The sequence below is a fragment of the Neopelma chrysocephalum genome, unplaced genomic scaffold, assembly GCF_003984885.1.
Source record: "Neopelma chrysocephalum unplaced genomic scaffold, ASM398488v2 Primary Assembly neopelma1_76, whole genome shotgun sequence".
Lineage (NCBI taxonomy): Eukaryota > Metazoa > Chordata > Aves > Passeriformes > Pipridae > Neopelma > Neopelma chrysocephalum.
This window is the reverse complement of record NW_020897737.1, coordinates 13,344,158-13,370,377: the sequence shown is the minus strand read 5'-3', so window position 1 is coordinate 13,370,377 and position 26,220 is coordinate 13,344,158. Positions and strand designations below refer to the sequence as shown.

The 26,220-nt window shown below is 41.2% G+C and overlaps 1 protein-coding gene across 1 annotated transcript; it reads left to right on the top strand.

The window, feature by feature from the left end:
• The first annotated feature begins 1,238 nt into the window (after nucleotides 1–1,238).
• On the top strand, nucleotides 1,239–25,888 carry RRP1B (ribosomal RNA processing 1B). Its single transcript, XM_027688935.1, has 16 exons — nucleotides 1,239–1,448; nucleotides 6,302–6,384; nucleotides 6,863–6,920; nucleotides 7,968–8,053; nucleotides 9,107–9,168; nucleotides 11,648–11,777; nucleotides 13,187–13,251; nucleotides 13,736–13,899; nucleotides 14,112–14,203; nucleotides 15,012–15,109; nucleotides 15,606–15,625; nucleotides 16,023–16,148; nucleotides 16,946–17,688; nucleotides 20,443–20,589; nucleotides 21,307–21,373; nucleotides 22,479–25,888. The coding sequence occupies exons 1-16, from the start codon at nucleotides 1,316–1,318 to the stop codon at nucleotides 22,667–22,669; spliced, it is 2,265 nt and encodes a 754-aa protein (XP_027544736.1). The 5' UTR covers nucleotides 1,239–1,315; the 3' UTR covers nucleotides 22,670–25,888.
• The last annotated feature ends 332 nt before the right edge of the window (nucleotides 25,889–26,220 follow it).

The window sequence follows — 26,220 nt, the reverse complement described above, 5'->3', positions numbered from 1 at the left end:
CGTGGTCTCCAGTCAGGCCCCGCCCCCAGTCCCGGCTGGAGCGGCCCAGGGAAACACCGGGACAACACCGGGATAACACCGGGACAACACAGGGACAACACCGGGAACCCGGCCCTGCTGCGTTGTCGCTGTATTGATGGCTCCAGCGGGTGACATTGTCGAGCGTACCTGCAGTAAATTCGTGGAAGACACCAAGTTGGGCTTGTTGGGAGTGCTGATCTGCTGGGTCTGCAGAGGGATCTGGACAGGCCGGATCGATAGGCCGTGGACAGTGGTGTGAGGTTCAACAAGGTGAAGTGCCGGGTCCTGCACTTGGGTCTCAACAACCCCCCTGCAGTGCTACAGGCTGGGGGAAGAGGGGATGGAAAGTGCCAGGTGGGAAAGGGCCTGGGGATGGTGGTCAACAGTCAGGAACATAAGCCAGCGTGTGCGCAGGTGGCCAAAAAGGCCAGTGGCATCCCGGCCTGTATAAGTGTGACCAGCAGGAGCAGCGCAGTGACTGCCCCCCCCCTCTGCTCGGCACTGGTGAGGCCACACCTTGAGCTCTGTATCCAGTTCTGGGCCTCTCAATTCAGGAACGACACTGAGGTGCTGGAGCAAGTCCAGAGAAGGCAACGGGAGCTGGTGAAGGGTCTGGAGCACAAATCTGATGAGGAGCGTCTGAGGGAGCTGGGGGATTTTAACCTGGAGAAAAGGAGGCTCAGGGGGGACCTTATGGCTCTCTACAACTCCCTGAGAGGGGGCTGTAGCCAGGTGGGGGTCGGTCTCTTCTCGCAGTCAACCAGCAACAAGATCAGAGGACACAGCCTTAAGCTGGAGCAGGGAAAGCTTAGGTTGGACATCAGGAAGAATTTTTTCACAGAAAAGGTGATTAAACATTGGAATGCGCTGCCCAGGGAGGTGCTGGAGTCACCATCCTTGGAGGTGTTCAAGAAACGGCTGCACGTGGCTCTTCAGTGCCAGGGTCTGGTTGACGAGGTGTTGGATCAGTCACAGGTTGGACTCGATGACCTCAGAGGTCTTTTCCAACCTAAATGATCCTGCGGGGTCCCAGGACCTCCCGTGTCTCCGCCCCGCTCGCCCCGCTGAGCTCCCGAACCGACCGCGGTGTCCCTCCCACGACGCTCCCGGGGCATTCCCGGCGCCCATCCCGGCGCTCCGCCTTCCCCGCGGTGACGGCAGAGCGCGGGGCCCGTGACGGCATCAGGCGGAGCCCGGCGCGGCGCGGGCAGGACGGGCCCGGCCGGGACGGGCTGGGATAGCGACGGGACGAGGCTGGACAGGGACGGGACAGGGACAGGGACACGGCCCGGCCATGGCTCCCGCCGCCGTGCAGCCGCCCGAGGTCCAGTTCGCGCAGCGCTTGGCCGCCAACGAGAAACGCATCCGGGACCGCGCCCTCAAAAAGCTGCGGGGCTACATCGGAGTGCGGACCCAGCGCCCCGGCGGTACGGCTCAGGGTGGGGGGACTGGGACAGGGACCAGGATGAGGATCTGGGACCGGGACAGGGGTCTGGGACCGGCCCCGGTGCCGTCTGGGCAAGGGGGGAGCGGCGGCCCCGGCTGGCGGACGAGATGGAGAGGGAACCACGTGTGTGCGGAGGGCCGAGACTCGCCTCCTGTGGGTTCTTTTCGTTGTTATTCTTCCCTTTTTTTTATTATTTATTTATTTATTTATTTTTCCTTTTTTCTATTTCTGATTTTTAATTTTTTTTTACTTTTACGCGTATATCTCATCAGTAAGAAGTATTCGCCCCGCTGCTGCCGCAAGCTCCCCCAGCATCCCCCCAGCTGCCCCTAGAGAAGCGGAAAGACTCGTGTTTCCTCACCCACTAAAGTGTCTCCGGGCACTGGAGAGGCTGGAGGGCTCGGGGAAGATCCCCTTGGACCGCGGGAAGGTCTTGTTGGCAGCATTAATATTCCCGGGATGGGAGCGGGGTGGCTCATGTGCTCCCGTTCGCAGGAACAGGATGTAAATGCACTGAACTGGTTCAGGCTGGAAACCGCCCCGTATGTGCAGCATAAAGTTTTATTTTCAGTTATTTCTGTGACGTAGGGGCTGCCTGCTTCCACGAGTCATGTTCAGGAGCATTGGAGGGAATTGAGGAAAGCTCAGGAGTGTTTCAGCACCTGTATAACTGCTGTTGATTCTGTGTTACCCGTCTGGGTTACTCATTACCTCCACATTCATGATATCAAAGGCTTTTTTTTCCCAAGTTTTTCCAAAAGTCCTACTTGGAGCTGTGTACTGGCACCTTAGATCCAAGGGTTCAGTGATGTCCCTGGAGACAGTTTGAATCTGGCAATGCCAGTCTGAAGCTGCCTGCACCTGAAAGTGCCTCCTGTGCACTCTTTCCACATGGATGCAGGTTATTCCTATAACCTTATATTATATTATCTATCTATCTATCTATAAAAGTATATATAACATAGATAATATATAATATATAAATAAATAATTGTCATTTTCTATGTAAAATATATATTTATAAGCTATTTTATACATTATTTAATTATATATATATTTAAATTATATATTACTACATAGTATGTCTATATTTTATATATTGGTATATATTATACATATGTTATTTATATAAGTATATATTTTATCTTTTTATGTGTATATTATACTTTAATATTTTATATTTCTATATTTTATAAGCTTATGAGGTCAGTCATAGCACTGTGTGAAGTCATGGATTCAGCTCAGTAAACCTTCCTGTTGCAGTGATCAGGAGCACAATGCAGAGATCCCCAAGGGATCTTGGCCATCTCCAGTGTTTCTGGACTGCTGTTTCCAGCACAATATGGTATAAGCTGGACACAATGAGGAAGGGAAGCTGGTCATGAGCAATTTCAGAGCACTGAGTCTGACCTCATAAAGTTTCCTGCAGCATTTGGGAAACTGTTACAGAGGTTTATGCCTCCACACCCCTTTGGCTTTGGGGAATTAGCCCAGACCTAACCCCATGAGCTAAACTGCACCTGGAATGCTGGTTGGAGCTGAGTCAATTCCTTGAAAAGGCACTGAGGAATAGATGTTGTTTCTTCCCTACACAAATAGTATTTGACCCATTAGCCACATTTACAGAGGGAAGGGCACATAGAACAGCCTTACAGGGTCAGGCCAGGGAGCCAAACAGCCCATTATCCCATTTCTGACAGTTATCAAAGACCTAGGGATAGCCTGGGGACTAGTACAAGCAAGTGTACATCATATACCTCCCAAGTACTTTCTGACCCTCTAGCTGTTTTTAGCTCTGGAGACTTCCTAAGCTGTTCATGGCTTCTCTGTGTTCAGTAGTGCTCTGTGCATCCCACTGCAAAGTGCAGATTCCTTTGAGTTTGTGGAAGCAGCCACGAGATGGACAGGAATGCCCTAACTGAGGGAAGAGGTTGCAGGTGCAGCTACTCCCTTAAGACATTATGACACCACCAGTGGGGAACTGCTCAGTTGGGATGTGAACATTTTGCACGCTAAAGTCAGCACACCATGACATGCAAATGAGTAGGAAACAATGGTGACTTAGTTCCAGAGCTCTTAGATTTACTTACTATTAAGTACTAATCAAGCTGATAGTATTGAAGTAAAGGTTTACTTCTTTGGGCTTGGAGAGAAAGCATGTTCAGGAGAGAGAATTTTTTTAAAATTTATTTATTAATTAGCAGCCTTATATCCATCCAGCATTCTGAGAGGATGAGACTCACAGCTGGCAGCCCAGGTAAGATGCCCTAACTTGAGGAGTTGAGAACATGCTGAGTTTTGAAGGAAGTGCTGGAGTTCACCTGATGTTCACCTCAGTCAGGTGTTTCACTGGTAGGACTGCTCAGAGTGGTCTGTGCTGGGGAAACTTCTTCAGAGAGCCAGAGCTCTTAATTTCCAGCAAGAAATTAAACTCTGTGGAATGCATAGAACTACTGAAGTCATTATGTGTGCAGGTGAGCTTGGATGAGCACCTTATTCCTTGGAAGGGATCCTTTTTGTTTTTTTTTTTCTTGTTAGCTGCCTTGAAGGAGAAGAGCATGCTGTACTGTGCCACTAAAAATAGGAGAGTGTGTTTATAAATGAATTGATGAAAGAATAGTAAAGGGAAATAACTTAGTAAAAGAGGAAAGATTGCTGGGTGGTTTTCTGTCTGACAGAGCTGCACTTACTTGGACCCAGATCTAGAAGGGATTTATATAATTTCCACTGAAATGTGACTGCGTGGATCTCATCCTTGGAGACTACTTAGAATAGGAAAAATTGCAATAATTTTAATGGTAGCAATGTCAAAGCAGCCTAAGTGCCAAACAGAAATGCTGACAAGGCTTGCATTAAAGTGTCAGTGAGAGTAACATTACTAATCCAAGCCCCCACACTGGGGGACAGAGTTACAGTCATGCCCTAAATCCAAAATCTTTCTCCAAGTAGCTTTAAGGTAAAGAAGGCCTTCAGTTTTGTGCACTGTGGTTTTTAATAACAGTACATTCAGGTTCTAAAGTAACCTTTCTTGAATGATTATTGTTTTCCAGCTGTGGCTGGGGACGGCACATAAAGTTGAAAAACAGAAAACAAATCTTGAAACTACTTTTTGAGTGAGTAGGATAAGAAATTTGTTCTGAAACCTTTTGGCTAAAATCATATGTCAAATGGACACAGGACTGCCCAGGACACTTTAAAAAGCCCTTTATGTATGAAAAGCAACCTCATGGACAGTCTGTTTTCTTCACCAAAAGGTTTGTCCAGCCCTGGAACAGGCTGCCCAGGGCAGTGGTGGAGTCCCCCTCCCTGAAGGGATTTAAAAGATGTGGCATTGGGGGACATGGTGGCCTTGGCAGTGCTGGGTTAATGGTTGGACTTGATGATCTTAGAGGGCTTTTCCAATGTGAATGATTTTATGGTTCAGTTCTATGAACTCCTGAGCCATCTCTATGGGCAGCAAATGACTGTCTCATGTCTCTGCAGGGTTAATGCTGCGTGTGAGGTTCAGCCTGCTTCTTACCAATATGTATATAGCATATAATTCTGTTAAGAAATCTTATTAATTTTATTATTTCAATATTTTGAAATATATTAAAATATTAATATTTCAAAATTTAATTTTAATAAATAATGAACTAAATTGTTTCATATTTAATCTTACCATTACTGTCAAATCTAGAGTTAAATTCATAATTAATGCTTAATATTACTGAACTTGTTGCTTCCTACATAGCATTTTGCATATTTCCCTCACTCAGCTCTACTTCCTTTCCTTTTAACCAAGCACAACTGCAGACAATTCAACTAATGTGTTTGTAGTTTTTTTGTCTCAATGATGCAGTACTGATAATTGCTTTCAAATGAGTTGGTCCAAGGAGGGGGTGCACAATTTAGATCTAGCACTGGGTCTCAGGCTTTTTGGTTGAGAGACCCCTGAAAGTTTGTCAAAAGTGACAGTGATCTTTTTGGAGCAGATTTGAGCTTACTGAAGATGATTACCTTTCTAAAGTGATTTTCTTGTAATTACTTGGGAGTACTTAATAGGTCATAGTTTGAAAATAGCTGTAGCAGGTCATTGTAGCTGCCTTGTAACAATATACTGTTATAATTTTACCTCCCAGGAACGTAGTTGATGTCATGAAAGATCCAGTTTTTGAGCAGCTATTCCTGACAGTAGAATTTTATTTTCCATGTAATACTTTCCTTCTTTGGTGTGGGAATTTAACTAGAATTTTTATACTGTCAATAGTGAAAATATTACTTGCTAAATATTATTGTTAAAATTCAGGTGTTACTACCTCTCAAGACTAACTGTATTGGAAGTATTTTCATTACAGTTGCTGAGGGTTTTTGATTTACAGTTTCATACAGAAATAAATGTGTTGATTGCTAGAAGTTTATTCTATCAAAACAAGCCCCTAGTAAGGAATAAAACTATTGGGAAAGTGGGAATTTACATAAAAAAACCCCAACAAACCAAAAAGCCACATCAGTTATGTTTGAGGATTCACACATCACCTCTCTTGCAAAAATAGTTATGATGCCCTCATTAAAAATGTCTTTTAGACTTGGTGCTAAAAATATGCCAGAGAGATTTATCAGAATTATCTTGGTATTCATCTGTGGTTTCTTTGAAATCTTTTTTACTTTGGCACCAGGTGGAATCACTGGTCTATGCCAAGTTGCCTTCCAGTTGGTGTGTTTACAGCAGCAACCAACATTTACCCAGGAGATACAACAAAACCAGAGAAGAAAGCAGGGAACTGCATGAAAATATTTTCGTGAAAATGGAGGGCTTTTTTTCATTTCATTCCAACTTCTTCTGTACTGTAGGTGGCTTCAGCCAGGAAGAACTGCTGAAAATATGGAAGGGCCTCTTCTATTGTATGTGGATGCAGGATAAACCTCTGCTACAGGTATAGTAACTGTTTCTATATTTGCTTGAGTGTGTCTGGTTTTGGAGTCCCAGCTCTCAGTAACCTCACTTCATCAGTTTTCAGATCACTTGTCCATCTGAACATTTATCTCACACACAGCACAGACGGCTCCACAAAGACCTATCTGAGAAGAGTGCCCCTAAAGTTTTATATCATCTGTTAATTCAAATACACGGGATTTTCCTCCTCCTAGTTTAATTTTGTCTGCTGTCAGAAAGATGATTTGTGCAGAGATCTGGTGAAATGGACAGGTTTTGATACTCCTGAAACTTCTTTTCCAAACTGACCTAATCCCAGTGGAAGGATGACTGCAGTACTAAAGCACCTGTTGAGAGAATATTTTTCATTTTGAGAGATGTTTCGTGAAATTTTTACTTCCTGTTTTTTCTGGTTGACTCTTTAGTAAGGAGACCAAGCTCTGACACATGCTACACTAACTATATTTATTTACTTTTAGGAGGAACTCGCAGCAAATATCTCACAGCTTATGCATGTGTTTCAAAATACAGAAGCTCGTAAGTACTATTTAATTATTTAATACTTTATTAAGGTACTTTAATATTTGGTGATTTTTAGGCCACTATCACAGTGCCAGAATATAGTCAGACAGATAGGGGTGCACTTTGGTTTTTTCCTTTCCTTTTTGTCCAGCTGGTGTGTGTGATTGCATTAAGGGAAGCATGAAATGCAGTTTGTTTGTGGCTGTTGCAGAGGAAGAGTTGTATCTCCAGTGTGATAAGGGGGAGACTTTGCAGGATGGATAGCAAAACAAACTTCTTCCCTTGCTTCTCCATTCTGCACAGACTGTTCTGTGTATTTCCTGCTCAAAACCAACCTTGTTTCGTGACTGTTAAGCCTCTAATAATTCAAAATGCACTTGAAATAGAGTGCTCAGTCAATGCTAAAACTTGCACGGATAGAAAAGGGTGCAGAATGGATATTTTGCTCTCACTTGTTTGATGTCATGAAAGATCCAGTTTTTGAGCAACTCTTACTGACAGTAAAATTTTATTTTCCATGTAATACTTTCCTTCTGTTATGTGTGAATTTGACTAGAATTTTTATACTGTTCATAGTGAAAATATTACTTGCTAAATATTTTTGTTAAAATTCAGGTGTTACTACATCTGAAGACTAACTGTATTGGAAGTATTTTAATTACAGTTGCTGAGGGTTTTTGATTTACAGTTTCATACAGAAATAAATGTGTTGATTGCTAGAAGTTTATTCTATCAAAACAAGCCCCTAGTAAGGAATAAAACTATTGGGAAAGTGGAACTTTACTTAAAAAAAAACCAAAAAACACAAAATGGATACAAAGCAGTCCCATAATTACACTTTATAAGTAGATGTGTGTCTTTTCTTGTGCTGTTCTCAAGTTTAATTGACTTCTTATACCAGTCTCAAGCACGTCTTTCCATAGCTCCGTCCCTGTCACTGGGCAATTCCCTAGGGAACTGCGTCCCTTTCTCACATGGAAGGGATTTCTTGAGATTCTTTCAGGTTAGCAAGATAACCTGTTGTGCCAGACATGCAGGTGTTTTTCCCCCACTCTCTCCCAGGACACCTGTTCCTGCAGACATTTTGGCAGACGATGAGCCGCGAGTGGAATGGGATTGACAGCCTGCGCCTCGATAAGTTCTACATGGTAACAGCACATCTAAAATATAAATCTGTGTTTTACTTAATAAGTTTTTCTCCTAGAAGAGATGTGGTGGTGGTGGTGGTGTGCTGGAAGGCAGGTTTGCCTGTATGTGCATTTATGTATTTTGTAAGAGACAAGGGACCATCTTCATGACCCATTGCAAAAGATACTTGTTTTAAAGGCTGACACTCACCACAGCAAATCTAAAAGCCATTGCAGTTTGTATAGTGCTCAAGTGCTTTCTTGTCTGCCTTTATAACATAGTGATTATTCTCATAGTATTTATATTCCATATACAAATCAATCTCAAAGGGCACTGTACCAACGTAATTATTTAGATCAGACTGCTTAAAGACTTCTTTATGGCTCTGTATAAAGTAATTGTAACTAGAGCTTCAATTTTCTACCATTAAAGTATCCAGTGTAGTACATTCAGCTGTCTGAATTCATTCTATTGGAAACAGTATATTAAAACAAGCAGTAAAATCAGTGAAAGAAGAATCTTAAAAGACCTGCTTTTCTAAGGAACAAAATCCCATTAATCTTTGTCTTTGAAAAAAGTTAATTGCAGCACATTCACTGCTGATTTTTGTTTCACAGTGTTAGCAGATACCAGTTATTTCAGTAAGTGAAGTGTTTTGAGCCAGCTGAATGTAGCTATTTTACATATGACTGTCTCTTAGTGCAAGTTTCAAGTTAATTAAATTATTATTGTTGTCATCTGTCCCATGTTGTTTCTTCAGTTGAAGCTATGAGTGTTCTTAGATTTGGCAGCACTTATGGAGAAATCAGGATGATGGAGCAAGAGGAAGCTGATAGTGGAAATGGTCATGGATGTTTCTGTGCTTACTATATGAAAATAGTTTGTTGCCTTTTGAGCTTCACAGCATCCTTCTGTTGCTTTACATGATAGACCAGCCTGTCAGAATGTTCATGAGGCAGCTTCCACCCTGTGCCACAAAGAGGTTTACTAAGAAGTCTGTTCATATTTCATTGACAGTGACTCCTTTGCCTGTTTTCATGAACAACGTGTATAACAAACTTTGTACTTTGCAGCTGATGCGTCTGATTTTGAGACAATCCTTTGAAGTGCTGAAAAGAAATGAATGGGATGAAAGGTAAGGAGATTCCTGAATGGAGTTGCATCATAAAGAAGTCACCCAATTTACCTTTTATCCAATATATTTTCATTTAATAGATCCTTCGTTTCCATCGGTGGCTCTGTTACGGAGTCTTAACATTAAGGTTTATTTGTTCTTCAGATCACTTATGTAGCTTAGAAACATAGTCAGGTGTTACACTTCCTCAAGTTAAATACAATATTTAGTGTATTTAATTTTCTGACTTAGCCAGAAGAACTATCGATACAATATCATCTGCAGAGAGATTAGACAGGGAACCTTCATCCTAGAAAATATGGAAAAGGAATTTCTTCGTTTGTTTGTTTAGATGGGTTGTGACTTTTTTTTTTTATTTTTATTTTACTGTGTTTAATCATGGTGACTTCTCTTTTGATAAGGCAGAACTCCTTAACTGTAAACTATCTTCCTGTTTATTCTGTACATCAGTGATTTGGGTTGTATTATACTCTATCGAAAGGCAAATAATTGCAGTCACTTGCCCTGTCTAGAGCTCTTGTGCCACTTCTAAGCCTTCTGTCTTTAAACTGATGGAGAGATTTAAGCTTCTAATTGAAAGTGCTTGATAACCTCCTGTCAAGGTTACCCTATCTCTCTTGCCTTCTGAAATGTGGAATGCATCCAGGCATGTTTTTGTGGAAAAACAAAGGAATGCAAAGCTAAAGTGCCCCACATTCCTCCTGTTCCACCTTAGTTTTGCATTGAGTAAATGCAAAAGGTTGAGGAGATGAAAATGTTCCTTGACAGGAGCAGAAGGTGTGGGAGGGGGTTTGATACATCCAAAGCCTTTTTTCCCCCACACACAGAGACATGATCACCCAAACTGATCTCTGACAAGATTTCTTATGGCTTTGGCTTCCATTTTTCCACTGGAAGGATGGCCTGAAGGCTGTTCAACACCAGTGGAGGCAGTGTGGGAAGAGAATCTCATGATTCCTTTCTTTACAGAATGAGGGAGCTCAAGAACTGCCTTTCCCTCCTTAGTGGAGCCTAGAAGCTGCCTGGCATGTCTTTCATTTCTCTTTTCTTTTAAAATGCTTTTGAAAGAAGGTGTATTAAACTGAAATAATCTTTATGGTTTTGGATGCTTTGAATTCTCTTTGGGACTGGAAACGTTTGTTCTGGGCAAAATTGTAGAAAGTGCCAGAGAACGCCACGGGAGAAATCTTGGAATATAAATAGGTTCACTTTCCTGAAAGATAGCAATGATAGGCCTTGGGAAAAAGAAAAGAAAAAAAACCCAAATGCACAAAAAGGAAATGGGAAAAAGTCCCAAGTGCTGCTCAGCTGCAGCAATGAGAGCATGTCTCTGAGCAGTGTCACTCCAGCAGTATTTGTTGGTACCCCAGAAGTGAATAACTGAGCCACAGAGCTACTCGTACACATCTCAGTCAGTTCTGGCTTGAACTATTGGAATGTTGATTTTTTTTTATGCCTAGTTTAGCTCTCAGTCTGTTTTGCTGTAAGGGACAGTGAATAACATGATTTAACAAAAGCAAACTGCACAGTTGAAATGAGTTTGAGAAGGTTCAGTATTAAATTTAATCCTTGGGTGTTGACCAAAATGGAGATTGTTTCATGGACTTCTCTTCCTTTCCTATCATCATGTCTAACAATAAAGGAAAATTACTGACATCTCTGGCTATGTAGAAGAAGTCCTGTATCTAGAAACCGGGTCTCATTTGTGCATCTATAGGTAGATTCTAGAAAAAAGGAAAATGGAGGCGTGTCACTTTGAATTTTACTGCACTGACTGCAGCATCCTTCCCCTCACAGACCCAAGTGAATGAATTCTCTTTATTGTTACTTCCTTCTTTCTTTTATTCACTTCCCTCTCTTTACCACCATTGGCAACTTCTATCTGAACAAGTGATGTTCTTTCACATTCTCTTCCCTTTCTTTCCAGATACCCTTTCTCTTCCCTTATCTATGTTCACCTCAACTTCCCACCTACAGCTTTCTCTTATTCATCATTAACAAGGGCAATTTTAATTATTCACAATAATGCCAGACCCAGCTTTAACAGTGGCAGAGAGTTCCATCTTCAAATGGAAGGGTACAAGGTGCTGCCCATCAAGGATGGATGCATGTGACAGCTGCTCAAATGGCAGAATTCCTCCTCCTATCCATCAATAACATGGCATAATAAACTTCAGCCCAAATTAAGGTGTGAATTCTAAAAGAGTGATTTTCATTGCAGCAAACTGAGTTGAGTGGATTGTCTGATGCTGTAAATCATCTAGATTGTAAGGAGTTCTATCTTTTTCAAAGTTTGCTTTAAGATGTGAAAATTGACCTCTGGATTTATTTCTCATGAGTGTTGGATATCCATCCAGAACTGTAAAGAACTGGTAAAGCTGTGAATGATTGGAGTTTGTTTTCAAGGCAAATAAAGCATGAGCAATTGAATATTAATATCTTCTTCTTTTTTTTCTCTTTTAATTTTTTTTTTTTTTAGTCTAATTGAACCATTGCTGCAGCTACTAATGAAAGAAGTTATGGACCCAGACAGCAATTCTCCCAGTGGGATAAAGTTACATTTCATTGATATCTATCTGGATGAATTGGCTAAAGTTGGTGCAAAGGAGGTTAGAAAATATGTTGTCATTTTCTTCCTGGTTAATGTTAACCATAGCATGCAACATTTTAGAAGAAACGTCATTTTTACATCATGTATTTTTTAACAGTTTTAATTGTAACCTAGACACATTGAATAAGTATGAAGAAAGTGACTTACTACAAGTTATGCTTTTACTTTTATTCATGTTTTTGACAGTGAGAATATGGTAGTTTCTCTCAAGTTCCTGAGTACTGCTATGCTGCTCCAAATTGAGGTTGGAAATAGCAACAGAAAAGTTAGACCACTCTCATTTGTTTGTTTCAACAGAAGGGACTTAGTGTCTTCTCCCTTGTGTGAACATGTTTTCCAGTCTTCGCTTTTGCAAAACCTGACATCAAGCCTGCTCTTGGCTCGTTGTGTAACACCTAAATAGAGGAAGAAAGTGAGCTTTGAAAGCTGTCTGATATTTTCTTACTGTTGCCTGTGCATTGTGCAGTTTACCCTCCACATCCAGTTGTCGGGTTTGCTGGTGACAATCTGTCTTGTTCTGCTGTATGTTACTGTTGCAGTTGCCCTTAATTTTGGCTGATGTTCCAGTTTTGCAGCAACTGGAAGCCTGTTACTGCAGCTGTCGCTGCTGAATGTCTTCCAAAGAGCATTTCTCCTGTCCCTGCACTCTGCCTGCAGCCCCACACTCATCCCAGGCTCCTGCTCAGTTACCTTCCCTTGTCTCTGGCCTCTGATACTTCTCCTAGCAATGGGCAAAGCTGTTAGCAATTTTCCATTTGTATTCCTTGCAGTATTGCAAGCAATCCTGCCTGCAGCTTTTGTGCTTCTGGATTGTGGAGCGTGAGAGAAAAAATCTCTGCAACAGAGAAGTGCCTGTACTTGGAGCCCAAATCATTTCTGCAGCTCCACAGACACAAAACTGTAGCTAAGCCACTCACAGGAAGCCTCAGGAGTTAGTCCCCTCGACTATTTGAAATCACAGATGATGCTCATAAATTGAATTCAGGGAAGGATATTTATCTTTAGCACTACTGGAGCTGACAGGGTTTTGGTCCAAGGAGTCCAGTTAAGAGACACTCAGATCTTATTCTTATCTGCTACAGACCTTCTTTGTGAAAGTGCATGAAATTATTCAAGCTTTCTCTGCTTTATGTTTCCATAATTAAAATAAGAAGCTTTGTTATATTTTTGTACTCAGCAGATTAAAATCTGCAGGACAGTCACTGTTTTTATAATACTTCCAGGGAATATCTGGAAGTTAATGGTAGCAGTGGTAACAAAAAGTCCCTAAATACTCCTGTCAGTTGGACTTAGTATAGTGAAAGACTTTGTTAAAGAAGATCCCCCAAACACCAAATATGCAAGGAATTTGAGTGTACACATACAATATTTACTGTACTCACTGCTTTTTTCTTTCTCATCATACAGCTCACAGCAGACCAGAATCTCAAGTTCATTGAACCTTTCTGCAGACTTGCTGCCAAATCAAAAGAGTAAGTTTAATGAAAAGACAAAATATTTTTTAAGAATTTATAAAATCTGAATTTACCACTCCACATGGTAATAAATGGATTGAAGAAGAGTCTTAACCTCAGAATGTAGAGAAAGAAGGGTATTTTACCAGCCATGTGCACAGTCATTTGAAGATAACTTGTGCTTATCAAAGCTGTAGGTAATCATGGATTTATAAGGACTATAACCAACTTCTGTTGGTTAATATATCTAGTTATTTTATGTTTTTAACATCCACAGAGCAGCTGAGCTGTTGCAATGTAATACAGAGCAACATATAAGCAGTGAAATTTAAGAGAGGGACACCAGCAGGACACTGTTTGGATTGAAGGACTTCTGTTTAGGGAGTAACATGTTCTTCCACTTCTTTCTCTGTGCCCCTCAAATTTCCACTCTTTTGGTGTGAGAGGGGAGGGTGTTTACACTCCTGCCTTTCAGCTCTGTGCCTGCTCTCTCCTCACACAGTCGGAGTTTGCTGAACGCTGTAGCCACTGGAATCTTCGAGCTGATTGTGGATCAGTCCCCCTTCGCCATCGAGGACCTGATGAAAGAACTGGGTAGCAACAGTGACGAGGAGGATGTTTCTGAAGAAGACAAACAGGAAGAGGAGGAGGTGCCTGAAACCAAAGGTGAGGAAGAGGTTCTAAGTTGCCCTGGTAAGACTTGGTAGGATTGAAAAATCTGCTTCTCAAAAATACATTTCTGCTCTGTTCGGGGTGTTGTAAGGATAATTGTGTTTTCCTGTCTTCCCTCCAAATGTGCTTAACAAAGCTTGCACTTTTGGATTTGCTATCTCAAACAAACTAAGCATTAATACTCAGTCTTTTTTCTATAATTGCAGACAGATGTTTTTCAAGAAAATCAGTGCAGAGCTCTGAAAAAACAGAGGATATTGATGAAAATGCTAAGGATGGGATCGGGACTGTTCTTCAGGTTTGTGGCTTCTTTGCTCTGTTATTAATACTCCTCTCTCTTCTTTTTTCCCATCCCTTTCAAAAGGTGCAAAAATAAAGGGCATTAATGGATAAATATTACAAAATTTTAATTCCCTTCTGATTTAATGTAAGATGATGTTAGTGTAATGTGTACTCTGTGAATTGTAGTAAAATAAATCCAAGTCTAAATTCTAAATTCTTCTTTCCTCTCTCCCATGCCTTCTGTTTTCTGCCTCTCCCTTCCTGTTTCAGGAGTTAAATGCCAAGTCACTGTGGGTGGTGAAGCAATCAGCTCTGAGTTTCATTGACAATAAGGGCAAAAGTAATGGATGATGGGATACATAGGAGCAATAGTAGTATGCTACAATTTGGGTTTTCTAGACCCAGTGCAGTGTAGTGTTTTTGACAGATCCACCCATCAAACACACATGCAGGCAGATACACTTCGTGCTTCTGTGGCTTTCAAGCAAGAATTAGGACGTGACACACTTTAAATCTGATATTTAGCTAAATATTTATGGGACTTTCGAAGTAGGTTGAGCAAGAAATAAGGTTAAGAACATCTGAGACAGTGATACTGAGTTCACCTGTTCTGTTAATGAAGCAACAATCTGGAAAAGTCAGTATATATGTGTGTGAAGGGGGCATAAACTTCAACAGAGAAAAATATTTTGGGTTTAAAAGAAGTGGCTGTTTAAAGATGTATATCTTTACAATCTACCTACTGAATTCAATACTTGAAGTATTGAATGCAACATGGGTTATCTTGCATGAATAAACTTGTTGTTGTACTTCCCTTCTGACAGTTTGATTACAAGGCTGTTGCTGACAAACTCTTTGAATTAGCGAGCAAGAAGAACACACCTTCCCTGAACAGAAAGCGTCTGTACAAGCTGGTCAAAAAGTGAGTTCCTTGGAAATACACCTTACATGTGCCACTCTGTCCTAAACAACTATCACTTTGCTTTCTGTCTACCCTCAGTCGTCCCAGTGACAATGTCACGAGAGCAGGTCACAGTCCTGGATGATGTGCATGAGCTGCCTGAAGCCTGTGCTGCTGTTCCTCACTGGTGCAGCTGCAGCCAGCTGAGGTTTTGTCTGCACAGGGTGGGTTTGTGCTGGAGGATGTGACATCAGGTTGTGTGTGATGCAAGGCACAGATACAGAAGTGTTAAATTGCTGTTTTCTCAGTGGTTTCGGTGGTTTGGTTTGAGTTTGGGGATTTCTGAGGCAGGTCTCTTCTGGAATGGGCTCTTTGTAACTTCCTGTGCAAAATACGTTGTTCCTGTTTTGACAAAATCATAGTAAGTACAGTGATACTGTTATGCTACTGTTATTATTGGTACTAAACCAGTAATACTGATTTGTTTTTTCTTTTGTCCCTCCCTCCCCACCTTCAGGTTCCAGGACTTAGCAGAAGGTAAGGACAGAGACAGTAGTTTCTTTCCATTAAGGGATATATAATCTTCCAATACCATGTGTATTGGAAATATTTTTTCTTTTTTTTTAATATGTATTTCAAGAATATTATTTTAGGGGGTTGTGGTTTTTCTAAATCTCTTTAAGATACGTTACATGTTTTTGGTGAGATGGCCAAATCCCCCTCACAATTTGAGCAACCCCATACTTTGTCCTTAAATAAAAGATGATTATTTTTACTTAAACAAATAGGAATCCATCGAGTGATTTTCCTTCAGGTTGAGTGGGGATAAAGGAGTTGTTTTTTCTTTCTGTGGGAGTTCTGCTGTATAGGAACAGCATAACTGTTCATAGAAATAAAACTATTAGTTTTCTGATACCTTATCCTTCCTCAACAGGAATCTTCCCCCAAGATATTCCTGAAGATGTTTCTACAGATGAAGACGACGATGAATTCAGCAGGCGAAGGCGAAAGAAAAAAGCTGCCAAGCCTTGGAAAAAAAGCGAGTTGGAAAAAGTAAAAGGTAAGGCAAGATCAACATTTGGAAGAGAGACAATCTGTAATGACTTGAGCAGTTTGGCCAAGTGTCAGATACAAGCTGTTCTGAAGAAGGCAACACTGTTGTTCGGGATGTGCTGATTTGTATCCTGTTGCGATGAAGGTTAAATGTGAAATTAAGTTATCTTTGAAAGTGGTGGGAATTCTCTGACCAATTTTGAGGCAAGCATCACCTCAAAAATTTCTATCAGAAGCAGAACTGGAAGCAGTTGTTTGCATTGCTCCTTTGAGCAGTTGCATTTACTGTAGGAAAACAGAAACATGTCAGTCTTAAAACAGGATGACTGTTAGAATATAAGGATTTAGGGTGTTTCTTGAAAGGTGAAGAGGTTTACTGAGAACAAGGTGCAAGTATCTGTAGCATCATGGCTTGTACTGATGTGACACATGCCCAGCCATGTCCAAAAATATCCAACCAAACTATTGAACCCCTGAGTTGCCCTTATGATGGGCTTAACAGGTGGGTAATAACAACTCTTTCTAGAAATACTGCTATAAAAAATAGGGTTGCCACAGGGAATGGTTTAGAAGTTAGCTGTGGCAAGGCAAGATTGGCAGAATATTAATTAGGACAGATGTCAGTGGACTGCAGTGTCCTGACCAACTGTAACTGTAAAACTGTTGTGAGGGCTGATAGCAGGAAGATGGTACACCTGTTTCAAAAGAAAAGGAAAAGAGCAAAAACAGGATAGAATTAACTTGTTTTAAGTACCTTGTGTTTCACATCTGTGTTATATGGTATTCTTTTTGTGATGGATTTAGAGGATGAAGAAGAGCTGTCAAGTGTGAAGATGCCATCAGTTCCCCAGAAGAAGAGGAAAAAAAGGAAGAAGAGGGACAGCCCAAATGCTGATCCTAGAACAGCTGATGGAAATTGTGAGAAGGGAATAGCTGAAACATCTGGATCTAATGTTTCTAGCCAGGAAAAGGTGCCAGAAAATATCAAGGAGAGGAAGAAAAAGAAATTGCTACTAAATGAGGCCAATGAGACCACAAATGTAGCAACTGACACCAGAGAAAATCACAGTATCTCTGCACAGAACAGTCCGACCGACGCAGAACAGAGTAAAAAGAGTCAGCTGAAGAAAATGAATCCAAAAGTACAGAACGTTCCTGCAAAACCAGCGTGTCAGAATGGACCAGCTAATGCCAGTGCAGCAGAGGGTGTCAGCCCATCTGTCACACCCTTAACTCCTAAGGCTGTGAAGAAGAAACAGAAGGCAGGGGCTGTCCTGGTGAATGGGGATCCCCTCCTGCAGCAAAGTGACAGGAAACCCAACAAGGAGGGATTGCTGGGGACCCTGCCAAGAAATGCAGGGTCTGAGTCTGTGCCCTCCGGAAAGGTCACATTGAAGACAAAGACAAAGCTTGTTGGCTTGGAAGGGATGAAAGTCTCCAGTCAGAATGCAGCAACCTTGAAAAAGAAGAGAAAAGTGAAAGAGGTGCTAAACTCTGTCGAAGCCAATGGGATTCTGGAGACTGCATGCAAGAAAAGCAGGAAAGGGGTATGTACATCTCATGCTTTTCTCTGCCTTCTTCATGAGCTGCCAGGCTCAATTTCAAATTTGGCTTTAGCTTACTGAGTGTGGGGCTCCGTGGGCTGAATGCTGATGTCATCATGCATTGTCACCAAAAAAAGCTCAATTCCCTAGAAATCCACAGCTGCTACAGTCTCATGCCCTCCTGTGCAATGACACTAAAACCTGTGCCAGATACTCAGCTTGAAGAACCCATCTAGCTGAAATTTGGGATGTTACAGGATGGGGTTGTGTTGTTTGTTTGTTTGTTTTGTTTTGTTTTATTTTTTCTTTTTTTGTTTTCTTTGTGGTTTTTTTTTTTTGGTCCCTGGGTTAATTATTCTTTTACATTGTGTCTCTGGTTGGTCTTACAGCATGTTCACAAAGGGCGTATTTTGGCAAAACAATGAGAAATGGGAAGATGGAGCATCCTTTTGGCAGCAGCAGCACACACTTAGATTAGTATAAACTCCTTGTGAAATTGCCCACAGCAATTCCAGGAGTGGCTTCTTTTGCTCACTCACTTCTCCATCTTAAACAAACTGATGGGGCTGTCTGGGGAAAGCATTTGGGGAAAGATGGAATAGAGGATGTGATACTGTGACCTTTAATGTTATCAGTGCCTGTATGATCATATTTATGAGCAGTCCAGTTTCTTATAAAGGCAGTGTTTTCTCATTAGGAAGGTCTGATTGTAGTCTGGTTCAAAAATGTATGCACTGCATTTTGGAAACAACCTATTTTTCTCCCCCGCCTCTACCTCCCACCCTTGTTTTCTTCTTGGCAATAAGTAGAATAAGGTTGATTTTTCTCAGTGATTTGAGAGTCAAAAAGCACTTTTCACTGTATATTTTTGATAGTGTGGCTAAAAGAGAGAGTGCAGGGGTTGTCCCCACCCCTGCCACTGAAGCTCTTTTTAACTGCTCACTTCCCATGTGCATATTCACCCTAACACTTCTAGGGGTTCAGTTACATTCCTGGAAGTCTTGCTGGCAGCCTCACTTCAGTGGAAAGAAGATTCATAAAACATAAATGAGATTCTGAATACAAAACAGCTCCATCTTCCTCTGACTTAAAAGTGCATGTTTCCAGCCCATCAGCTCACCTCCGACTTAAAACTGTAGGATTAGTTAAGTAATGCAGCCTGGTAAATTAACTTAGTATAACTCCTCAGCCCTTCAAGGGAGAAAAAATGCATCTTGAAACATTGCTTAAACAGTAATAAAATAGCTTTGGCATTTTCTGGTTTTTGATGGTAAAGTACTGAGCTGGAAGAACCAAAAACATTTCTATTTCCCCACTGTGCAAACTGCATTTCTTTCACTGCAGGGCTTCCAAAGCAGGAACCATTGGCTTTGTCTCCTGTAGCCTAAATATTCCATGTTGCATACCTTGTCTTTGTCTATAAAAATGTGATTTCTAAGAAAATATGATTCTGCCACCCCCATCTATTTCTGTAAAACTTTGCTGCAACTGACCAACAGGCTCCAAGACCTGAAAGAGATTCAAGATAAGAAGTTCCTGCAGACTTCAGGGAAATGAGTTGTTGGCACAAATTAACGTGGGCACTGAGGGGAAAAGCAGCAGCACAGCCTCAGTCCAGGTGGTTGTGTGTGTTGAGTGGGAGCAGAGGGGGGTGGAGAGAAGGAGGGATATTTGGGAGTCAGGAAGAGAGTGAGAGTATTGGGTAAGAAACAGGAGGGCAGGGTAAAGCTAAAAGGCGCAAATGCGGAGGAAATAAAGCTTTGCTAATTTTGCTTTCGTTGCTTGAGGAATAACGTGTTGTTTTATTTCCTGGTTTTAGTTACGTAATCCTGGCCTTGTGCCCAGTAATGAGGGGCATGTTTTGATTCTTGATTTCAAGGGCAACACACACCTCCAAAGTATTAGCTTCAAATCCTGAGAGGGAGGAGGAGGAGGAGAAGGGGAAAAAACAGACAAGATCAGCATTATTTCACAGGTGTATCCAGATTTCAGGAAGCTAAAAGTCTTGTGATTTTTCACTTTACTGAAAGCACAAGTGATTTTCAAATCAAAAGAGGCCATATCCCCTGGACATTTTCCACAGCTTGTCAGTGAACTGCTTGTGGAATTTCACATCTGTAGGTTGATGTAAAGCATAACTGTGGACAGTAATCCACAGGTATCTGACTGGTCCACAGTCTGTAGGCAGCAGGTTAGAAAGCTCTGCCAGTACAGGCCCTAAGAATTGCCTTCTGCTGGAGGGAAGAATTACTTTAAATGCCACAAGAGTATGAATTTGAGGCAGCAAACTAGAAGCAATACACAATAGCTGGATTTCTGAGAGTGTAAAGACTTCATACTCCACTTTATTTTTTTCTCCAAAGTCTCCATCTTAGCCCAAAGGTGGATTTATTCATTAGTTGTGTATCTTATGCATCCAGAGGTACTACAGAATAGTTTTTGCTTCTGCTCAAGGAAAAAAAGTGACTTGTGTGCAGGAGACCTGGATCAATTGCAAGGCAGCCTCATCCACATGGAGAAAACCTTGTTTGTTTGCACTTTGATGGGCCTGGCAAATCTGTTACTCGTTCTTCCTTCTGTGCTTTGCACTGACAATTTCCTATTTCTGTACAGAGCTTGCCTTAAACTTCTGCTTTCAGTCGTGCTAATTGCAAAATTGTGTCTTAAGAGTTGACCACGATGATGAGCTTATGTACTAGGTATAGTTAATTGCAGTACTGTTGTACTGAAGCATTTTTCCCTTTCCCTCCTTCACAGGAAAGCAGTGATGCTCTGTCACCATTAAAGAAAAAGAAAGCAAAACCAGGGAGTGATTTTGTAAAATTTGAGAAAACAACTTTACCAAAGGGAGTGTTCTTCAGGAAAGCCAGGAGCGCCATCTCTTCCACCAGGACATCCTTGCAGGTGAGGTGATCTCACAGAGGGACAGGCACAAGTCTCTTCTCAAGAGACCTGCCCCACCATTACCTCACTCATGCTGTTTTTTCCACTCTGCTTTAGTCTCTCACCATGAGCAGATAAAACTGGAAATGCTGTTGCATTCCCTGTCACATATGGCTCCAGAGTTTCAGAAAATGAGTTGTAGGCACCTCTGAAACCTCTTCTTCACCCCTCTGCTTTTAAAACTACCTTCTTGTTGAACACCCACCATTCTGAGTCTGCTCATTTCGCAAGAAAGCAAAAGCATAAACTGACTTTCAGTCTTGCAGAGGGACTTTGAGCCTCCATTTCTTCCCATTTGTGGAGATTTTACCAGCACAGGGCTTCAAAAGACTGCCCTCTTTTCTGAACCTTTTTAACATGTAATATCTTTTCAAGCCCTCTCAGCACTTTGAGGCCTGAGTGCAGTGGGGCCACTCTATTTAATACACAAATATCTTCTTGTTTGTTGTTGAATTATGTAATGACATTAAGGAGAGTATGTGATTTCTCCACAAATGGAGTATGTTTGCTTTTGGCTAGAAAAACAGTGCTATCTTAGCAGGGGTCAGTGCTAGAGGATTGGGGCAGTTCCAAATCAGATGAAGGAAGTAGGCTGCTTTACACTGGTGGGATGCAGGTAAAAGAACTCATAGCATTGCCTCAGAAATCTTAATTTCATGTCTCCATTTTGTTTTATAGCTGAACAAGCTGCAGTCACCCAGCTGCAAGAAAGTCACATTTGGCTTGAATAAAAACATGACTGCTGGTGAGTCTGATATATATGTGTGTGTCCACAGTCTCTCTCGTGGCTGAGGGAGGGGGAAGCTTCATGCACTCATACACACACAGAGAACACCTCTAGAACAGGATGATTCTGATCCTTTTTGTTGCAATAATTGTATATAATTTACAATTATTGGAACAATACTCCTCCTCAAGTTCCTTTTCAGAGGAGATGGGAAAGTTTAGGACATTCAGCCCAACAGCTAGACTCGAGCAATTCCAGGGTGCTGCATTACTGACCTGCAGAAGGAGCCTCACAGATGGAAAACTGCAGCAGAGTGATGGAGTCGCCCTCCTGAGCTGCCTGTTTGCAGGGCACCTCTGAGGGAAACGTGGGTTTCACAGCTTTCATTGCTCACTTGTTTCCCAGGACAAAGGGTGCTGATGTGTTGATAAGATCTGACTTTAACATAGCAAAGTTTCCTTTTTATCTTGGCTGCCTGTGGTTTATTGATCATCAGGAGTAGATAAATGTCACCTCCCTTCTGTAAGCAGACAGTGTTTTCCCTGTTAAATAAATGTCTTGTTCCATAGCATAGAATTGTATTCCATGTATTCATTTAGCTATTTTTTAACTCAATGAGGTGTGCAGTAAGTCAAGTTTAAATTGAGAACAGTATGTTTAGATACATGTCTTTATGTTAATACAACACAGCTGACAAAATGAAAGATAAGTGTTTCTCTGCTGGCAGAAGGGATGACCTTGAGACACTAGAGCAGTGCTGTTCAACAGTCAGAGCAGAGACATTTCTTAGCCATCGTCATATTTTAAACTCAAGAGTGGTGTTCTTCAGGATGGCTGGAACACTTGTGTCTCAGGAGTAGGCCCAGAGTCTCTGGTGGTCTGTGGAACCATGGGAATGGTTCACAGCCTCTCAGTGGATTGCAGCAGACCCTGTTCTCCAAGGGACTCTGCTAAGAGATGTGCTTCACCACCATCTCTTTGTTTTCTCTGCAGCCTTAGGCTCCTCAGTGGAATTAAGGATCTAGGGCAGACTTGCAGGGCTGGGCAATTCCACAGTTGTTTGACGGGCCCGGTTATTCCAGGAGCTGCATTTCTTTTAACTTGTTGGCTTGTTTTTCAACAGAATTTAAAAAGACTGACAAAAGTATATTAGTGAGCCCAGAAGGACCCTCCCGTGTGGCTTTCAATCCTGAACAGAAACCTCGTCATGGGGTGCTGAAGTCACCCACAGCTACCCCAGCAAGAGAACCCCAGATGAAGAAACCATTTACTAAGTCAGCTAAGAAGAGACCAACTGCTGTGGACTTCTTTTAAACCAACAGATGTGGCCTACTTTTGTACAGGACGTTTTGCTAAGCTAGAATGTTCTCTGGAGGTATTTTGAACTTCTTTATTTTTTTAAGTTAAATACAAATTGTATATACAAAATTCTGATTGTGACCTGGGTCATTGCTATTTTGAAACCACTTCAGCTGTATCTTGAAATACTTGTTTTGTCTATTTACAGAAAAGAAACAAAATCCAGTCTCTGCTCAGGTTTGGTCTACCAAAAGTATGGCCTCTGCCCATGTCATTCCCGAGAGACTTGTCCATTTAATTAAGGAATGTTCAGGGTTTGATTGTTCCAGTGATTTTTTATTTTTTTGAGCCAGTGTAAGACAACTTGCACTTCATGCTGTTAAACTGTCTTTCATTGGATAGGGCTTAAAAAGGAAAAATGCAATGTAGATTTTAAGCCTACGTGTGTTCATTATTTTAAAATTTTACTCTGTCATTTTTCGTGTGTCACCCTTGGCATCCTGTTAATTCTTCTGGAAATAATGATTACCTCATGTCTCTGTTTCATAACAGCTGGACTTGGGTAGCTTTACAGGTAGCAAGCAAGCTTTCCCTGGGATAAGAAATGCCTCGCTGCTCAAGTGGTCACTGCTGCAAGTAAACCTTCACAGCTGGTTGCCTGCTGAGTTGGGGACAGCCACCACATTATTTTCAGTAACACAAGTGCCAAAGCTGGCTTGTGCCTGTCACATTGTAAGCTGGCTTCTTCCTTCCACTGTAACTGAAATCGTGCTCTTGCACAGGAGAAATCTTTGATATTTCCAGGTCTTTCCCCCACCCCCACTGTTGCCTTTCCTGAAGGACTCACAGGACTCGTGGTTTTCTGCTTTAGCAGCTGGTGTGTCACCACATGGTGCCAGAACTCAGATCTCATTCAGTGAATGAGCCTCTGGTTGTACTGAAGCGAGTTAGATCCGTGCAGCGCATCTTTGGGTAGGACACACATCTCTCTGAAAGCTTTGGTGCTTCTCAGTACAGGTGAAACTTTAAAGCCCAGGCAGCTTAGTTTTGGTTTTGATGTAGAACCAGAAGAACTCTGACTGCAGCGTTTCTTGGCGTTTTTATTCGGGTATTTTATCACTACTCTGCATGTTTTATTTTTTTCTTTGCTTCTTTGGTAAAGAATGAGGTGCCTTTCCATGAGAGACCATTAAAGTTCTCTTTGGGGGAACAGTGAGGAAAGGGAGAGCAAGTGAAAATAAAAACTCTTTTTGATATGATTGGAAGACTTGAAATTTTTTTTAGAAGTTTTGCTAATGCAAATGAGGCAAAGGCTTTGCAGCAGATCTCTATATTAGAGCTCAGCTTGAAGGCACAACCTGGTGCCAGAGCAAAGCTGTTCCTGAAGCTTCCCACCAGTTACTTCTGGAATTCTGTAAGAGAGAGGGTGGACCTGCTTCATTACCTTGTTGTATAGTAACTGGATTATCAGTTAAATAAACTGATAAATGTTTATTTAGCTATTTCAGCCAGCAGAATTACATTTTGTGTCATAGTTGCCTACTTAATACTGTTTTTTACCAGTCCTTGATGTTGACTGTCCTCTGCCAGACAACTCCTCTTGTTGTTCAATCCAGCAACTGGATTGAAACTGGTTTTTTGTAGCTTATCTAGAATTGTTTCAAAATACTGGTGTACTTGCAGATTGCTGGTTGGTCTCAGCTGCTCAATTCTTATCCATCCCAGTTCTTGCACTAAGTTTGCAACAGTCCATGGTTTGTGGTACTGCCAGAAAGTCACTTTGCTCTTGTCTTTTCTCATTTACAGTGAAGGACTGAATTTCATTTGGTTTTGGTTTTGTTTTAGGCTATATTTGTTTGACTGATCAATAAAGAACTCTGGAGAATACACTGATAAAATTAATGATACTTGTTTGAGCAAGTATTGCTCATTTATGTTTTAAAAAATTCTCATTGTATATTAGCATAATGGATTTTTATTTTTTTTTTAACAAGGTGATGGTAAGTAGGGTGTAACAGCCTGTTCACTATGTTGTACTGTTATTTTGTACTGTGGGTGAAAAGTCTATTGTGGAATATGCATAAAAGCATTTGTATGTGCATGGTTGTTAATGCCTTAGGTTGAAGATGCCACATTCCTCCAAGGATACAGATGCAAACAATCAGTCAGTGGATCTGGTGTGCACAGAACAATCCAGGATCAGGACACACTGGGGTTTGGTTTGGGTTTGTCTGGTTTTGGTTTGGTTTGGTTTTAATACATATAACTTATTATGGAAATGTATTTAAATGGTTGTCTGGATCCTTTTCTTCTGATTGTGGATCCATTGAACCTGTTGCTTGTACAAATATTTTGTTGCCCACGGTGTTAAATGGAGAGGCCAGAAATGGCAGTCAGATTTTGATCTATAATTTTAGTGATGTGATTGCTTGTTGGGATTCATCCTTAATCCATCTGTGCCGTGAAACTGGTGGAATGTTTTGTAAATATTACATATATAGTGTATATTGTCTTCAGTGGTGTCTGGAGTTTCATTCAGGACAACTTTACCAACAAAACTCGCTGTCAATGAGTTTGGTTGGGTTAAATTGAATACAAATTGAATACAAATTACCCAAAATATTTGGATAGTGACAATTCCAATAAACACTGAAGACAAAAACAAATGTGAAAGAAATGTAACATCTGGGATATCCACTGCGCAGACACAATGGTACTGTAAGGAGAGATGTATTGATGGGAAAAGAGAAAGGAAAAACTCATCTGACCTGTTTGATGTTGCTTCATAGATTTTTTTTCATAGTGTTATTCCATCTTTCCAGCTGCCAGCTATGCTCTGAGTCAAAATTAATGTGACATAACTTTTAAAGGACAGTATTTTGTAATGATTGTCTCTGCATTTTTGTTACGAATCTGATCAACTTTCTCAAACTCTTAATAGTTGATAATTCTTTATAGCTTCAAGAAAACTCAAAAGCACAAAATGAATTCAGCAAGGCAAAAAGTTGAAGTTGTATTTAAATTATTGGATATGCAAGGTCTTTTATAGTCTATGAAATCTATGTGACTTGGAAAGCTTCAAACGCCCTTTGTCATTTATTACCTGTGTTTAGATTTAATTACAGGCAGAAAAATATCATTTTGTGTACCTCTGCAAGAGCATTGTTAATACAAATACAGTGTCTAAGCATTGACATCATTTAATCTAGACCAATAAACCATATTTTTTGTGGACATTGTATGTTGATTAAATCTGTAAATTTGGGAAATGGGAGGGTAGCATCTGGGGGGCCACTTGAAAGTACAAAAGAAGTTGTTCTTGCCCGTGTGCACCTGCTCTCTCTCTTTTTATTTTATTTTTATGGTATAAAAAGCCAAAACTGATGAAGACTCAGACACATTAGAAGTAGGTTTGCCAGACACAGGAATTTGCAGTTGGCCACTGGCATGTTCAGGGCTTGCACATGAAATTTTTGCTGATTATTTCTAACCAGCTGTGGGCAATAATGTCAACTGCCCAAGGAACTTACAACTGCTGCTGATAGTATTGCACAGCTCAAGTATCT

What these genes read in the sequence shown, in the direction of transcription:
- RRP1B (XM_027688935.1), top strand. Translation starts at nt 1,316, where the DNA reads ATGGCTCCCGCCGCCGTGCAGCCGCCCGAGGTCCAGTTCGCGCAGCGC. An exon ending in GGAGGTGCCTGAAACCAAAG is followed by an intron (nt 13,900 to 14,111) that starts GTGAGGAAGAGG and finishes CTATAATTGCAG; the next exon opens with ACAGATGTTTTTCAAGAAAA. An exon ending in GGATCGGGACTGTTCTTCAG is followed by an intron (nt 14,204 to 15,011) that starts GTTTGTGGCTTC and finishes CCCTTCTGACAG; the next exon opens with TTTGATTACAAGGCTGTTGC.